The following is a 17,803-nucleotide window of genomic DNA, read 5'->3' on the forward strand; positions in this document are numbered from 1 at the left end:
TTTTTGTCAAATAATATTAAAAGCTATAAAACGAAGGTCATTTTATTAAAATAATTATAAAAATAAAAATAAAAATTAATATGAAAAAACTGATGATCGAACTAAATTATGATAGACGATTCAAAAAATCTAAAAAATCGAACTTAACCGAATCGATATCTTCCCTACCAACACACCTATAAAATAAGCCACCTAATGACTCAAACCCATGCGGAATCAACTTCTATAAATACCTCATTTCAACACTAACATAAAAGGAGCATAAAAGGACACACAAGAAACCATCTATATAGCCCTCATTCTACTAAAACTCCACCTGTAAATCTTACAATGAGAACCATCACTATTATCTGCCCAACACTTTATATAACTTGTTATATTAAAATATATACACCAAACTTCATTGTCTTGGCATTTTATTATCTTATTATAAGAAAATTTGTGTAGTGATAAAATAAAAAGATTTAGATAAAATTTGAGTGGTGAAACATTTTCTTAAAAATTTTAAATTTATTTTAAGATACAAAAATCATGAACGACAAAAAAAATAAGGTTATGAAAATAACATTATTGAATATTTTATAAATATTGTATATTTTTTCTTCAAACTGTGGCTTAATGTCTATGTTTCTTCATTTAGTGTCTATGTAAATTATGTTTCATCAAAGTATCATTTAGTGAAGAAACATAAGTTATGTTATAACAACATTACATAAAATTATTTTTCTTCACTTCCAAACTTTTTTTAAAGTAATGTTATTGGAATAAATTACTTTAGATGCAAATAATAATTAATATAATTATTTTAAAAATAAAAATAATTATTATGTATAAAGTTATTTGTACCACCATACTCAAGTCCAATAAATCCACCTATTGAGTGAGTTAAACATTCAACTTAATTATTTAATTAAATTCTTTATAATGTATATTTATTAGCAAGATGAGATTACTAGCACACTTATTTTTGAGGTGGTGATGTGTAGGGTGGAATATAAAAGATCTACAGTACGGCCGTTTCGAGTATTATTTTGAAATTTGGTAGTTGTGGAGGTGTTTAAGAAATGGCTATTGTGACATCTTACCAATATTATCAGGGTTAATTGTTTTTGTTTTTTTAATGGGCTGAAGTGATGGCAATATGGATGGCTTTTGAGGGATCGGTCAAAATGGCTTCGTTGGGTCATTGAGTCAAATGCGAAACTCTTTGAGTCACTGATTCAAGAATAATGCAGAAAAGTTTTATTTATGGCAATTCCATTTGCAGAGAACTGCAATATATACATGTGAACTTAACCAATACACATGAAATCTGACAAGAAATCACTAAACACAATAAATTAGGTGATACTTATTGCTGTACTGATCACTGCTTTCATCCAAGAAAAATTCAAGCATTCATATGTTTTTGAGTAACTTATTGATCATTTCTGCTTTCTGTTTCATTTCTGCTCTCTGTTTCGGATTCTGCGGTGTCTTCTTTGTACTTGTACCATGAAGCACAAAGCAGATAGACAACGAAGTTAAGTGTGCTGAGAACTGCTAGGAACCAATAGAAGAGATTCAGATTACTCTCGTTCAAGTCATCACCCTCTATCCACCCTTTCTTGCTTGGGGCGATCTTCTTGGTGACTGCGTTCATAATGTCGACGAAGGCGGAGCTCAAGAAGTAGCCGAATGATAGCGACAGCCATGCGAATGATGTAGCCAGCGATTTCATCCCCGAGGGAGCTTCCTTGTAGAAGAACTCCATTAGTCCTACAATGGTGAACATGTCTGCTAGTCCAAATATTCCGTATTGGAAAGATAACCAGAATAGACTAATAGGGTTGAATGGATCTTTTATGGACTGATCCCTCCTCTTAACTTCGATTATGCCGGCCACACCCATTGATATGATCGAGAGAATAAGTCCGACACCTACTCGTTGAAGCTGTGTAATTCCGGATGGATGTCCAGTAATTTTTAGAGCAAAAGGGACAACAACAAACTCGTAGATTGGTATTAAGAATGTCATGAAAACTAGAGGAATGATTGGTATCGATGCCGGAGGGAATTTTTTTCCGAAAATATGTTGATCCATGAAGACCCCTTGGAGCACCGAGAATGTCTGCAATTGTGCCAAACATGTGTTCATTATAATGGTACTGGCTAAGATGGGCAACATCCTTGTTAAAACCTTGACTTCCTCCACTTGTGTCACTGTGCAAACTTTCCATGGCTGTGGAAAAGTCTCTAGAGGGACAATGGCAGCCTTGTCTAGTAACCTGGTTTGGTTATTAATTACAAGAAATGTATTAAATTATTGTCAAGAAGAGTACTAGATGAGTTTCTATGAAGTGAGATTAACTAGTTCATGGTATTTCACCTGAACTGATTAGTATGAGGGAGTTTTTCATCATACTGATATTTGTCTTTATCATTCATCTCGAAAAGTTCGACGGGATTTTCCGGTAATATTAATCTTCTGTTCTTGAATGCAACCACTATAACCTGAAGAATCAAACAGTTGATTCTTATATCAGAGTGGCATATACAAATATATACAATATATAAGAACAAGGGAGAGGAGGGAAACCTGTGCTATTCTCAGTAGAGGGCTGCTCCGAAGAGGTGGATAGTGAGAAAATGGCTTTCCGAGGGCAATGGCAATGAATCCAACAATGGCAGCCATAGTTCCCATGAAGAAACCCCAGTACCAATCCTTGTTTATGCTGACCCAAACGACGAATGAGACGCCGATCATTGCTCCAAAAGTGGTGCTTAACATGTACCAATTGAAATAACTTCCAAGCTGCTTTGCTCCCTTTGGATCCTTGGAATCAAACTGGTCAGCACCAAGAGCCGGAAGAGCACCCTTGACTCCACCTGTACCGATAGCCAATATCGAAAGTGAGCCGTAGAACATCAACGCTATGCCACCTTTGATACAACTTTTCTCGCAAGTAATATCCGGACGCAGGTCTTTTGAATAAGCCTGGATGGTCACCATTGACAAACCCTGCAATAAAATTAGAAAGCAGAATTGATAATTGAATTAGATTTGAGGAAATAAGCTGAGCACAGCAAATGCTTGAATTGTCAGTGAAAACTTACTATTACTTCCAGTGATCCAAATATCAAAATCGTATACAGTCGGTTCAAGTAAGTGTCCGAAATGAAGCCTCCTAACAGTGAAAGCAAGCATACTGATCCCAAGAAGTTTGTGAGAGTATTTGAAGAAGTTGGAAGATCAAATTTCAATAAGTAATGAAAATAGATAACCATGCTAACCATGTTAGCAACAAACCCGATATTCTCAAGGGCCCCAAGAGCTACAAAGTCAAAAGGAAAAAAAAAAAAAAAAAGAACATGTATGAGTTAATCATTTAATTACTTCTTCATCAAGTTAATGTTGTAAACCCTAGTTTGGGATATGAGTTTTAAGATTATTTATTACCAAAAACAAAACAGCAAGCTCTGAATCCACCTTTCTTTCCATCCTGAATTAAAAACAGAAAAAGAAACAGAAAAAAAAAAAAAGAGACTAGGCTTAGTGCGTAGTGAATGATGATGGAACAAGAAGAAAGTGAAATAGAGTAGGAATCACCATTTTTGAAGCTTGAGAGGTTGGAATGAAGTGGATCAATGTTGTTTTGATGAAGACAAGGCATGGAGACTGGTCTTTATAATAGAAATGGCAAGAAATTCTAGACCCCAGCTTTATTGTTGAAGCCGAATACTCCATGGACAGTTATATTCCTCATTTTGGAAACAATACCAATTGTTCCCCTGTACCTGTGATTATTTCTACTATTTATTCCTCAATTTAAATTTTGCTGTTTATATATAATTATTTTTACGTAGGATGCATATTCAATGTAGGAATATGAAAATGAAAAATGATTGTTTAAATACATAAAAGAGTTTATAAAAGAATAAACAATACATATGTGTGGAATACATACTATATCTATATATTATTGATTTGCTTAGCACGCATTGATTTGCTTAACACGCAGACAATGAAAGAAATGTACAACTATGGTAATATCTGCCTGTCAGGGGATTTCCATCAAAATTATATTATTGGTAATCGAAAACCCAAGTCTCCATTGTTGCGTCTGTTTTTTTTTTTTTTTCATGCAGAAAGAGACAATACTTTAGAGTTTTGCAAGCAGGTATTCTTGTCTTATTAACCGTCTCTAAGATAAAAAAATGTTCAACAGAAAAAAACATCTCTTATAAAATAATAGCAATTTTTTCCATTTTCTGAGGAATAAAGAAATTAGAACTACAACATAAAGCTAAAAAGGATAACTTGAATGCATCTTTCAACGGGATCCGTGGCGCAACGGTAGCGCGTCTGACTCCAGATCAGAAGGTTGCGTGTTCGATTCACGTCGGGTTCAATCTCCCGATAACGGATATATTTTTAATTTTTTTGGATTTGGACTGCATCTATTTTGGGCTATGGCGTCAAAGAAGGCTGCTAAGACTGAAAGTAGGTTTCTTAAAGTTGTTTTCCTTCTCAATCTCACAGCAATTTATTAGTATTATTATTACACTTCCAAACACATCTAGTAATTATATATTTTTAACATTTGTAACTCTAAAAAAAAAAAAAAACACCATTTTTGTAGTAGTCCAGGAACATTTAGTGGAACTCCGACGAGCAAGCAACTTCACCACCAATCTCAGCCGTCGCAGCTGCAATCTCTTCAACTGGGCGTCGCCTCTCGATTTTTTGAAATCTCGCACTGCTTCACTCTTCTTTTTCGACTGTTAGACACTATTAGTTTTGCTATAAGTGTTAGATCCTAGATCTTCACATTCAACCAAACTCCGCCATTGCCACCTCACACGGAGCTTTTGCTACTGTTGTACGAAGAGAGAGATCTATGAATTCTCCAAATCAGTTCCCTAAATTCTAACCCCAAAAGAAAATGGGCCCTCCGAAGAAACACTTCGTCCCTTTCCTCCTCCTCCTTGCCTTCTGCATCCTCCTCCTCCTTTACTCGCCTCGCCCAAATTCCATCTCTACCCAATTCCCTCTAAATCCCCACTCTATCGCCACCAGTACTGCCACCTCTGCCTCCGCCTCCTCAACCTTTTCCCTTACTATCAAAGTCCTTACTTTTAACCGTCTCAACTCCCTCTCCCGCTGCCTCACCTCCCTTTCAAAAGCCCACTACCACCCCGATCACCCAGTCCACCTCCACATCTTCGTCGACCATTTCCCGAACCAAACCCAATCCAACATCGACCTCAAACTTCAGGAGTCGCTTGGAATTCTGCGGTTTGTCGATGGGTTCCAGTGGAAGTGGGGTCAAAAGGTCGTTCATTACAGAACCACCAATGTGGGTCTTCAGGCTCAATGGTTAGAAGCCTGGTGGCCTACTTCTGATGATGAGTTCGCCTTTGTTGTGGAAGATGATTTGGAGCTTTCACCACTGTTTTTTAAGTATTTGAGGGCTTTGATCTTGAATTATTATTACAATGCTTCCAATTTTAGTCCTTTTGTTTATGGAGCTTCCCTTCAGCGCCCAAGGTTTGTTCCAGGTACCATTTTCTTCTGCTAGAGTTTTTTTTCTCTTTTGATAGTTTATGTGAATTTTTTTCCTTAATTAGAAATAAATTATTGTTACTGTTTGATGAACAATTTTGAAGTTCCTATTTATTTGAATTATCTGAATTTTGGGTAGTAATGACTGGATTTATATGAATTGGAAAAGAAGATAAATTCGACCCCATAATTTAAACTTGCTTTGTCATAACTGGGGCTTCCAAAGTGAAATTTTCATTTGACGTTTGGACATCTCATATTATAAGAAAACGATATTAAAGGGAAAAAGATGTAATCCTCTTAGGTAACAAATTACACCATTTTATTTTATAATGAATAATTATACCATAAATTAATATTACATTTAGTTATCTGTTCATTTTTAAAAGACTATGCTTTTGCTTCACGGTTTCTTTTTCAAAATGTAAAAAGAAAATAGTAATAACATGCAAGTAACGATCTAGTAGAGAGGACTAATCCACTTCTTGTAAAGTGTGTTTGCTTCGGGTGTTTGTCTGTGTCGTCATGGTCAACTATGTGACTACCAAGTGATTTAATAAGAAGAAACTGTTATGAAAACTACATTAATTTTCATATAAAAGCACATCTCATTCATGCATATGTAATTCATTTTTCCCTGTTTGGTTTGATGGCTGAGATCTTACCCTTGAAGATCTCTTTAATGATATAGTTGTGACTTGTCTTCTGTATTATCGTTGGATTCTTAATTGGTTTTGCCCGCTTGAGTTTTAATCATATCCGTAGTGGGTTTTTGTAATTCATGCTGATGCAAATTGTGCGAGGCATATGTTTGCTTCTTATTTTGTTACCATCCATGGCAAGAATGTCACCCCAACTACCACTAATACATGATCGTAATTTCTGTTTTCTCTTTTAGAACTTTCGACATTGCCTCCCTTATTTTTGCTTGCATCTCCAGGTAAACATGGAAACAAGATGCTACTGGAGAAGACCTCTGGTCTTTTCTTGTACCAACTGGTTGGAACCTGGGGCCAGCTTCTCTTTCCAAAGCCTTGGAAAGAGTTTAGGTTGTGGTATGATGATCACAGGGCAAAAGGCATCAAGCCATTTCTTGATGGGATGGTAACTTTTTAGTTTTTTAGCTCTTTCCTTTGTTTTACCTTGTTCGGATATTTGGTGTTTATTTTCAATCTATTAAAATCTAGAAGCTATACACAGATTTCCACGGGTTGGTACAAGAAGATGGGAGAAAGAATATGGAGTCCTTGGTTCATTAAATTCATTCATTCTCGTGGCTATTTTAATATCTACACAAAATTTCCAGATGAGAAATCACTTAGCGTCTCCCACAGGGATGCTGGTGTTAACTATGGAAAGACAGCTGGGCCAGATTCTCAACTATTAGATGAAAATTCTCTTGATTCTGATTTTCCGGAAATGAAATCTTTGAGTACTATGAAGAAGTATGATTTCTGTTTCAGGGAAGTAGTTTCTGGAAGAATTGTATGGTCCTTGAATGATCTTGGATCTATTCTTCCCTCTGTGCAGAAAAAGGAAGCTGTTTTGCTTGTCAGCCTATTTGGGGTGTCGGAGACAGTTACTAGAAACCTTCTTTGCCATTTTGAGAGGCTAAATATATGGAATTACATTTTCATCGGTCCTGCAACTGACTTTCTGTTTCATCTTGCTCAAAGGGGACATCCTGTGATTGATGCAGATGGATTTCTTGAAGATATCAAATCATTCAAATCACTGAGAATTCAAGAGTCAAATGCTAGGCTTATCAAAGAAATTCTGTTGAAGGCTTATGTTGTCAAAAAAGGTTTAGAATTGGGTTATAATACTTGGGTGGTGGATGGAAACATGGTTTTTGTTGATAATGAAATTTTTCTTGATCCCATGGACAACTTTTATGCAGGGGAGAGCTTGGACCTCTTCTATGTCAAGAACTCACCTTCTGCTCACAAAATTTGGACTCATGATTTTCTACATGATGTTGCAGCTATGGGGGATAAGATTGCACTTCCAAGTGATACCGTAAATTTTGCATCTGTAATGGCAAAACTGGTGGGACAGAAAGGAATCAGATTTAAGCGCATTGATGAGAAAAGCTTTGGCATGAAAATTGGTAACCAAAATCTCAATCAAGCATTGGAAACTAATAAAAAGGTGGTTTACTGGTTCAGAGAGTTAGATATGAATTCCATTCAGAAGCATCTTCAAGAAATGAATCTATGGGTCATAGATAATGACTCTTCCTGCAGAGCTGTAGTTTGTCACAACTCATAACAGTCACAGCAATCAGTTAGTAGTTTAAGCATGACAACACATTTGATCACTTTTGATATATGTGCTTGGAATGAATATGATTATGCAAAATGAGTTCCAAGAGATTTTTTAGAGATTCATGTATTGGCAAAAGAAGTTGATGGATCTAAACATGTTAAGCAACATAAACACTAGATTGGAATATGTATGAATCTTTTAAACTGTGCAAGTTGAGTTTCAGGAGGGCAAAGCTTTGGAATTTTTTTGGAATTGATTTGTGAGTCTCCTCAAATTCTTTAGAGGCAATTTGGTTCAATCTGTTTTAGATAAAGTAATAAATTTTCTGTTTATTCTCTATAAAGAAATATGTTCATATATTTATTGTTCTTTTGAGTTCTTTTTAAGTTTTTTTCTCTTTTAGTGTTAGCTCTTCATTTCCTAGTCCCTTCCTTCTTGCCCCATATAATTGACATGCAAATTTTATTATTGACTTACATTCATTTTACTATCTTGAAAATTAGACCCATCAATTGGAACTTAAAATGCATTGCTCTCGTCTCAGAGAAGCCCCAGAACTACATCTATTTCAAGGCTACAAAAAGAATAAATATTGATTTTAAAGAATTTTGAAGCGATAGGAAGTTGGTGTTGATGCAAAGGCAGGTGAGTGAACATGTAAATTCTGATTTTCTCGTTCTTTTTCTCTTCCATCTTGACAGTTGCAGGCTAAAACTGGGCAGATAGGAGCTCCTTCAGCATCAAATACTGTCCAAGGGGTAGTCCAGCCAGGCTTGGTTGACAGTAATCATGATCAGATTCAGGCACCGGTTTTTGATCAATATGGGCACCAGCACGCCATTGTTCCTTCCCTGCCTCAGATGGGTGCCATGGAGTGCTGAAACATCCTTTGCTCACTGTATAGGGCCAAATGAGTGTGTCCATGCTGACCCTACTCCCTCTCACTTCCCCATTTTCACATTCCTATCCTTGACAAATACGCAAAAACAATCTCATCAAATGAACTGCCAATGTATAAAAAATGGCCATAACAAAATTATACTATATCAAGCAAGCCATAAGGTTGGATTCAATCTCTCCATTCTCTCTCCAACAACAAAAGCATGAACTTGTTCTTGGATATGAACCCAACTACAGCCAGGTTTTTTCCTTGCGCCCCTCAATTTCATCATTTCCTTAACCCTATTTGCCTCATCCCATTTCCCTGCTTCGGCAAACATGTTTGAAAGCACAGTATAGTATCCGGCATGCTGGGGCTTTAACTTAAACAAATTCTCAGCAGCCCAACATCCTAACCCAACATTTCCGAAAATTCTGCATGCTCCAAGTAAAGCACCCCAAATATTAGCATCTGGGGTAATTGGCAAGCTTTTAATAAGTTGTTCTGCTTCTTCCAGTAGGCCAGCCCTGCCAAGAAGATCAACCATACACGCATAATGCATCTCTGTTGGCTTAAATTTCTGAGCTTTCATTGCTTCGAAGTATTTCCTCCCTTCATCAAGTAATCCTCCATGACTACAAGCTGATAGTACTGCAATATATGAAACTGAATCATACTCAATGCCTGCTTCCTTCATTGCTTCAAAAAAACTGATGGCGAGGTTTAATTCACCTAGCATTCCGTAACCTAAAATCATAGTATTCCATGAGGCAACGTCCTTGTGTTGAATCTGGTCAAAGAGCTTCCTAGCAGTGTCAATTTCTCCACATGTAATGTAGAAATCCAATAGGGAATTAGCAACAAAGAGATGAGTGTGAAAATGCTTTCTCACTGCCAGTCCATGGATCTCTTTGCCTTGCTTGAATGCGGCTTGGTTTGCACAGGCTGATACAACACCCATGAATGAAACTACATCATGCTTCAAGGCAATGAGCCCCATTTCTGAGAATAAACCCACAGATTTTGTCCATTCACTAGTTTGAGAATAGCCTACAATCAAAATATTGTAAGAGATTTCATCCTTAACTGAGTTGTTAAAGACATTTTGAGCAAGATTTAGGTATCCACATTTTGCATACATGTCTGTCAGAGCATTAGAAACGAACAGATCATGGTTGGACCCGAGACGAATTGTTCTACCATGAATTTCTTTTCCATTTCGAAGAAACCCTACCTGTCCAGAAGCTGGCAGAACATTTGTTAAGGTGATAGAATCTGGAACCTCGCCATGAGCCTGCATTTCTCTTAGTAGTTCTATAGCCGCTAATTCAAGCCTATTTTGAGCAAAATTGGCAACCATGGCATTCCATGAAACAACATTTCTTCTAACATTCATGTGGTGAAACACATTTGAAGCTGCACTGGGGTGACCTGATTTTGCATACATATCAATCAATGTGTTTGAAATGAAAACATCATGTTCGATACCAAATCTCAAACTAAAACCATGAATCTCCTTTGCTAAATTGAAAAATTCTAATTCAACCAGCAATGCTATCATACTTGATATAGTGAAGGAATCAGGTTTCAGCCCAACATCCATCATCAACCTAAACATATCCAATGCATCCCTATTGAGCCCCATGTAAGCTAGACTAGTAATTATTGCATTCCAAGAAACCCCATTTTTATCCACCATTTCATCAAAAACTCGTTTTGAATCATCTGAATTCCAACATTTCCCATATGTATCAACCAATGCATTCCCAATGCTAACTTCAAAATTAAATCCAACCTTAACAACACTCCCATGAATCTGCGCTACCAACCTTTTATCTCCAATCCTTCCACAAACAGGCAACAGAGTGACAAAAGTAACGATATTGGGCTTCATCCCAGAACTAAAATTCATCAGGGAGAAAAAATTAAGAGCCTCCAAGTAAAATCCATTAACCGAAAAAACCCCAAGAACCGTATTCCACGACACAACGTCTCTCACACGCATTTCATCAAACACTTTCCTCGTTTCCCTCAAACCCCCGCAATTGCCATAAAAAAGCAGAAGGGTATTCCCTACTGAAACATCTTCACCAAACCCAGTTTTAATAACACTTCCATGAATCTCCACACCTTTTTTAAAACAAAAAACATCGGCACATGCCTTGAGAAGGAAAGGAAAAGTATGGACGTCGGGTTTTATTCCGGTTCGAAGCATTGTATTGTAAACATGAAACTGAAATCCGTCGTGCTTAACTCTAGCAATGGATAAAGCACGGATGAAGGTGTTCCATAAGAAAGGTGTTCGAGAATAGGGAAGAGCTTGTTGGAACAGAAGGTGACAAGTTGAAGGGGAACTGAAAGCAGCGTAGCGGAGAATGAGAGAGGCGGAGATGGAAATATCAGTGGGGAGGAGGCCATGGAGGATGGCAAAGGCGTGAGTTTGTTTGGTTTGGAGAAAAGATTTGGACTTGGAGCAGAGGGAGAGGAGAATTTTGGTTAGATTACTGTAATTACATGCCTTTACGTGCATGCTGGTATTGTAATGACATGCAAAATTCCCCTGCTTTATCAAAGGCAGACACCGTTCAGATTATGTTTTTTTTAGACTATTTAAAGAGTTTATATTTTATATATGTAGTATTATAATAATTACTAAAGTGCATAATTCAATTTAATGAAACATGACTCATATACAATCATAGATTGAAATTAAGATAATAAAAATTATAATGGTAAAGTTGAGATGGTAAAAATTTTAAGTTAAAATATTTATAAAGTTGACCAGATTTCAATGTTACATAATTGAATTGAAACTAATTGATAAATAATATCAACTTAATTAAACTCTTAAATAATAATATATTTATGTAAGCAGAAAAGTTAGTAAATATTATAATTTCATAAATATTTTTCTTATACATTAATCTCTAAATAAATGTGAATTACTTTATTATTAATTGATAATATATAATAAAACCACAATTAGAAGTTATTCTGTGTAATAGAAGAAACTGTCACGTTTAAGGTTTTTTATAATATAAGAACAGTTTGTGGAGTAAAAAAACCTGCATTGGTAGTGAAAAGAATATTAGTCCCCACTGTTGTAGACTCTCCATAGTGTAAATATTTTCTATACATGTTTCCTAACCCAAATACTACCCCTTGCATGGCTTGAAACCAAAAGATTAAGCATTTAAGATTGATTGTTTGAAACCAAAATAATAACAATAATAATAATAATAAGCATTTAAGATCAACTACCTTAACCCCTTAGCCGTTTCAGTAACCACTTTATTCTTAACCTCTCATCCAGTTTCATAAACATCCTGGCCCTCTTCTCATCAAAGGAAAGATACTCACATGCATCAACTATAAGATCATCATCAAATTCCGGAATAGATTGTACCATTTAGAACAGTTCATCCAAGCTCACCCCCTTGCTTTCTGTCAATGTATCAGCAATCCTCCCGATGTTTTCTGCCATAGCACCCATCACGTCTAACATTATATCACTGCTATGCCTCCTCTTTAATGCCTCTTTTGAACGTGATGGTGAAGATCTAGATATTGTCCGCTGAGATGAAACTTGTACATCATCATCAGTATTATTGTCGCACGTGTCCTCATCAACCATGACCTGCACTGGTACTTCTATAGCCTCTTTGCCGTTTTGAATATTATTTACAACTCTATCACCTGCTTTGGACAAGTGTCTGCCCGCCTGCTCATTGCCAACGATAACATGTAACTCGTTGAAATTATCAATAGCTCGTCCTTGTATGTGGCTCACATCAGGGTTTCTCTGAAAGATATACAGATGAAAACAGCAAATGCATAAAAGCAAGTCAGCCACACGAGTTGTTATTTAGTCATTCAAAATTCATGCATATGCATAGAATTTTTCCTTTCTATCAGGAACCATTCAATTTTAATAAGTACTCTTAAATCAGTTTGGTTAAAAGTTACCTTGATGCACTGTCGCCATTCAGAGTCATTTGCAATAACCATCTTTTGTCTCTCATCCCATTCAAATCCATGTTGAGAGAGGAGATCTTTCACAAGTCTGTATTTTTTCTTCCAGGTCCCGAGCCGGTTTCTAATATTTTCAGTTGTCAAGTCAAATGGGAACTTTTTGTTTATAATGGAAACAGCAGCTTTAAGCGCCACTTGCTTAAAACTTTTTTGAAGCTTATTTCCAAGAGTCACTTGCTCCACCAGCTGTTCGGTTAATCAGTCCATAATATCTACTTCCCTCTTTCTTTTGCAGCATCACTCTGATTGTAAAACAACTCCTCTGTATCTGCAGCTTCATTATTTGCGACCAAATTTACATCATCATTACTACTATTTAGAGAACTTTCAGGCAGATCTTCACTACCAAAGATAGCACATAGCTCCTTGTAGTTTCTTATGATCCATCGTCGAAAAGACCTGGCATCCGGATTTCTCTTTTCCAGAAAAGAAAGAAAAAATTCAAGAAAGGCTCAAACAGTATATTGAAGAGAAGATTTCTTCATTCAGATCTGCAAAACATCTTTTACCTTAATATATCGATTCCATGCAGAGACATTTGCTATGACCATGGTTTGTGTTTTATCCCATTCAAAGTCACCATGATGCAAGAGCCCCTTCAGAATCTCGTACTGTTTCTTTCATGTCTTCAGACGATTCCTTATATGATCTTTTGTCAAGTCAAGCTGAAACTGCTACTGCATATGCAGCAGGTCTTAGTTTGTTGTCTGATTTACTCTTATTTCTAAGTTTGGCTTGCTCTGCGAGAACCTTGCTGAGACATTGGTCCATCTCATATGTCCACCGCATGTTCTTCACTTGATCTTTGACCTTCATGCTGTTCTGAACAGGGAAGATATCAACAGCCTCTGCAACGTCATTATCGTTGGCAAAGATTGTGCACAAGTTATCATAGTTCTCAATAACTCTTCCACGGAAAGTCGTTGCTTCAGGGTGAGCCTGTAAACAAAGCAGGAAACTAGCCAGATTTTAAGGACGAAAGAAGATGAACTTAAGAGTTTAACAATACAACTCAAAGAAGGCACATTAATTTCTTTTTCAGAAAACATCACATGGATTAACACGCACAAGCACACAAAACTACAAGTATACACTCATGCACATTAAATACCAAGCATGCACATCATCACAAGGCAACGCTGGGATGCATGAAGTAGGAGTAAGATAGACTAATAATATCTATATGCATATCTATTATGTCTATATCAGTCCATGCTTTGTTATTTATCATATAAGATAAATATTAACACCAAATATTTAATTTTCCAATATTAAAGGTCCAATAAATCTTTGATTTTTTGACAGAAATATTCAATGTCAGACCTAACAATAACATAAACTATGCCTAAAAAAACACAATTCAAGCGAATTATGTTCTTCACAATAACTAGTAGGAATAGAACGATATCCAAAAGTGGAGAACAAATTGGCAGAGGAAGAGGACAGGGAATGTTTCTTGAATAGCAATAAGAAGCTTGCGCAAGAAGACATGAAGCCTAATGCAAAGAGTCTTGGCATTCTCCTCTTGAGTTAAGGTGCTTGCATTGACCAGAGAACTAACTCCTTTATTGTCAATGTCATCAAATGCTATGCTCTTTCCTTTCTTCCATGCCTTAAAATTTATATGTTAGATTGAACACAAATAGATCATGATTAATCAAATCTAGTATTAATTTCTACAATGATCAGCCTAAAACCCTCAACTTACCAATAAATTATTTAAAAACTGTTATTGAAATATTTATCAACAAGTTATCTTCTCAACTCACCTCTTATCTTAGTGTAATCCCCCAAGACACCACCACCAAACTACTTTCAGGCCTAAACCACATGACATTCTCAATAACATAAAACCCTTAGTTGGGTCTCGTCGTTCACATTATTATAAGTTCGTGATGGGGCATTGACCTAAAGTCAAGGGCAATTTGAAACAGTGTGTAAATGTTTCCTTCTCTTTTTTACTTCTTCTAAGACTTTTCAAAGGTTAGTAATTAAAAAAGAAAGGCAGTGTTAACATGCATGTAAATTGTAATGTGACTAGTAAATAAAAGCATTTTACTGTATCTGCAAAAACCATATATCAGGATTTATAATGCATTTGAAGCAGGTAGGCTTTATAACCTGGAATCACCTACTACTTAACTTCTTAAAAGATTTAAGATGGAATATACTATACAAAATCTTTTGTTTTCCGACTGACATTGAAGCTTTGGAAGAATATGTGCTTGTAATAGGACAAAGGTATCTAATACATGTAAAAGTTCTACTTAAAGTGGACATACCTTGACATAGTTGGTCCATACTGAGTCATCTGCAATGATCATCTTCCATGTTCTGTCCCATTTGAAACCAGGATGAGACAACAGATCCCTTAAAGTGCCATACTGCTTCTTCCAAGTTTTAAGCCGATTCCTAATGTGATCTTTCGTCAATTCAAACCGAACTCTCTCATTTAAGGTTGACAGAACAGTGCCATATGCCTCTCATGGTAAGGCATTATCCATTTTATGCCTCAACTTGACTTGAGAACCGACAAGCACCCCGATGCTGAAATTCTTGAGCTCACTTCCATATACTACCAGAGACTTACCAACGAAAGAGTCATCTATGACTCAACTTGTTTACAACCCTAGTTCAACCTATGTCATCTAAGCTCTTCATTTCCTTTAAAGTACTCATGTAACGTGTACAACACCTATGTCTGATGCATATTCGAACATAGATACCATGAGATGATATCCAAATATATAGAAAATTTTAGAAACCAAGAAAAAAAAAAGTGTACTCGTGTCTGGGTAGCATAAAGTTAAACTATGAACACAAATACATGTTCAAGGCCTCGAGCCAATTTTTTCAGTTTGAAGTTTTACATGAATTATTTAAAAATAATAATCATCACATTATTCGTTTACATTACTTCACACTGGCAAACACATAAATAATTGAACAAACTTAGAATTCCTACAAATAAATACGAAGTATAAACAAGATAGGGAAAAAGAGGGAGTTTGGGCAAATGAAAATCAAAGGTAAATTCGAAAATTCCTAATTTTATAAAGTCGCCATCACCAATTAATACGATCTAAATAGTGAAATTTCTATTATTATTAAACTATAATTAACCATAAAGTGTACAATTTTAAGCTCTCTGTAAAATGTTTTAATTAAAGTAAATTAAAAGAGTAGATAGAAGCCTTGTCAAATTACCTGCAATTGGGTTAGTTCTTTTTCTTCCTCCGCGGCTTCTTTTTACGGCGATGGCGAAAATTCTCACCCTATATAGTAATACAAGTGATTTATTATTTTAGTTACTTCGTAGAATTTAAGTTCCTTTTCAGTTTTTTTATTACTAAAATTTATATTCCATAATTATTTTTATAAAATAAAAATAATAGATTCGTCAAAAAATATAATACATTACAAATAATAATAAACTAATAAACTCATTTTCCATTTAAATGCATTTTCTGTTATTACTGTAGTTCTTTTTTTTTTAACACGTAACAATTGCAAATAATTTGAGTGCTCAAAACTCAAATGTTGAGATCTGATTGATGTATGTTTTTACCAGCAAGTCTGCTAGATTTATATGTGAGTGGATAATTTCTTATAAGTTAAATCCATTTATAAATCCAATATAAAACAATAAAAAGATTAACCAATTTACATGAAATAAGAATAATTCATCTGCAGTATAGGTGTTAATCAACATAAACCGGATTTCTTACAGTATCAATATCTGTTGGATTTCAACTTATTTAAATATATTTGTAAATAGTAAACTTAGGTTCACTTATACAATTATTTTTTAATTATGTTGTGTTTTATTAGAATTATTTTTCTTTAGTTCAATTTTTAAATTTAGTAGATATTTGGTTGTAATTATCATTTCAAGATATTGTATTGTTAAGCTCGAAATAAGTTACTTAACATCTTTTTCATAATAACTATAATTATTTGAAACAATTGTTATTTAAAATCATCGTTATTTGTAAATAATTATGTTCAAATTAAGGCTTTAGTTAAGAACAAATGTCATTTAGTATAGCGGTCCTTTGAGTATAGTTGTTCAAAACAACTAAATTCAAATCAAGGTTTTAGTTAAGAATAATTGTCATCCAGTGTAACTATCATTTGAGAACAATTCCTGTTGAGAACAACTAAAATTCAAAATAATTCCAATTTAGAATAATAACCTTTTAAGAATAATTATATTTAAAATAACGGGTTTTTGGAATAGCTTCATTTAGAACAATTGTGTTTTTTTTTTTTGAAAGAGTCATTATTTAAAATAATTTCTTCCAAAAAAATATTACCACGGAACAACTTTTGTTATAAACAATTTCTACATTGAGAACAAGTCTTCTTTAGAACATATTTCACATAATACTATTTCACCAAAGTAAAAGAAATGGAAGTAATCTCTAAGGGTTTTTGCGTTATCTTTACTTTTAGAATATTTCGGAGAACTTGACTTGGTGAATTAAATATGAAGTTATTTAGAGCTTTACTCTTAACATTTTCGATAACCTTGAGTGCTTTTCATTTCATTCAGAAACAAAGTTTAATGAACTCTATTTCACAATTTATTATCACCATCATCAACATAACCCTCTATCATCTCCTATTGATCATTAATGTCATTGTAATTGCAAATTAATTTAATTACTCTATTAATTGTCAACTTTACAATTCTCATTATTGAGACATTATAAATAGATTCACGACCGGTGAAAGAACTTTTAGAACTTATGACATTCAAACTCTCAAAAACTAATTTAAAAAAAACCCTCTTTCAACTTATTCATTTGCTCAGTCTTATCTTTAATCATACACTATCTTTTCCTATCTTGCCAACTATCACTTGTTGTTGTGCTAAATGTTATCGATTTACTCCAATTTTCTTCTTCGCCTTATTTTTATGTATCTCGTTCACTTATTTGTAACATTTATTTTCTACACCAAAAAACCTTATACAAACATAAATTTAAGAATTTAATTTGTTACATATATATAAAATATATTTAATTTTCAATATATAAATTTAAAATAATATATTTCAAAATTTGAAAAACAAA

General features: G+C 34.8%; 5 protein-coding genes and 1 non-coding gene across 6 annotated transcripts; 2 read left to right on the forward strand and 4 right to left on the reverse strand.

Annotated features, from left to right (window-relative positions):
• Positions 1-1,417: 1,417 nt before the first annotated feature.
• Positions 1,418-3,727, reverse strand: LOC108451016 (protein NRT1/ PTR FAMILY 4.5-like). The gene is made up of 6 exons (XM_017748754.1): positions 3,590-3,727; positions 3,440-3,482; positions 3,097-3,314; positions 2,579-3,001; positions 2,369-2,493; positions 1,418-2,267 (listed from the first exon to the last, which is right to left on the reverse strand). The coding sequence occupies exons 1-6, from the start codon at positions 3,725-3,727 to the stop codon at positions 1,418-1,420; spliced, it is 1,797 nt and encodes a 598-aa protein (XP_017604243.1).
• Positions 3,728-4,260: 533 nt separating this feature from the next.
• LOC108450143 (uncharacterized) lies at positions 4,261-8,172 on the forward strand. Its single transcript, XM_017747634.2, has 4 exons — positions 4,261-4,483; positions 4,623-5,541; positions 6,486-6,649; positions 6,746-8,172. The coding sequence occupies exons 2-4, from the start codon at positions 4,926-4,928 to the stop codon at positions 7,814-7,816; spliced, it is 1,851 nt and encodes a 616-aa protein (XP_017603123.1). The 5' UTR covers positions 4,261-4,483; positions 4,623-4,925; the 3' UTR covers positions 7,817-8,172.
• Positions 4,320-4,391, forward strand: TRNAW-CCA (transfer RNA tryptophan (anticodon CCA)). The gene has a single exon. It is a non-coding gene; the product is annotated as a tRNA-Trp (tRNA).
• On the reverse strand, positions 7,670-11,285 carry LOC108452882 (pentatricopeptide repeat-containing protein DOT4, chloroplastic-like). Its single transcript, XM_017750663.2, has one exon. The coding sequence runs from the start codon at positions 11,221-11,223 to the stop codon at positions 8,860-8,862; it is 2,364 nt and encodes a 787-aa protein (XP_017606152.1). The 5' UTR covers positions 11,224-11,285; the 3' UTR covers positions 7,670-8,859.
• Positions 11,286-11,740: 455 nt separating this feature from the next.
• Positions 11,741-13,225, reverse strand: LOC128279218 (uncharacterized). The gene is made up of 2 exons (XM_017750318.2): positions 12,660-13,225; positions 11,741-12,495 (listed from the first exon to the last, which is right to left on the reverse strand). Exons 1-2 carry the CDS (start codon positions 12,699-12,701, stop codon positions 12,103-12,105), a joined length of 435 nt encoding a protein of 144 aa, XP_017605807.1. The 5' UTR covers positions 12,702-13,225; the 3' UTR covers positions 11,741-12,102.
• LOC108452518 (uncharacterized) lies at positions 13,225-16,056 on the reverse strand. The gene is made up of 3 exons (XM_053029026.1): positions 15,933-16,056; positions 15,008-15,426; positions 13,225-13,664 (listed from the first exon to the last, which is right to left on the reverse strand). Exons 2-3 carry the CDS (start codon positions 15,047-15,049, stop codon positions 13,386-13,388), a joined length of 321 nt encoding a protein of 106 aa, XP_052884986.1. The 5' UTR covers positions 15,050-15,426; positions 15,933-16,056; the 3' UTR covers positions 13,225-13,385.
• Positions 16,057-17,803: the final 1,747 nt, after the last annotated feature.

This window comes from Gossypium arboreum, chromosome 5 (genome assembly GCF_025698485.1).
Source record: "Gossypium arboreum isolate Shixiya-1 chromosome 5, ASM2569848v2, whole genome shotgun sequence".
Taxonomy (NCBI): Eukaryota; Viridiplantae; Streptophyta; class Magnoliopsida; order Malvales; family Malvaceae; genus Gossypium; species Gossypium arboreum.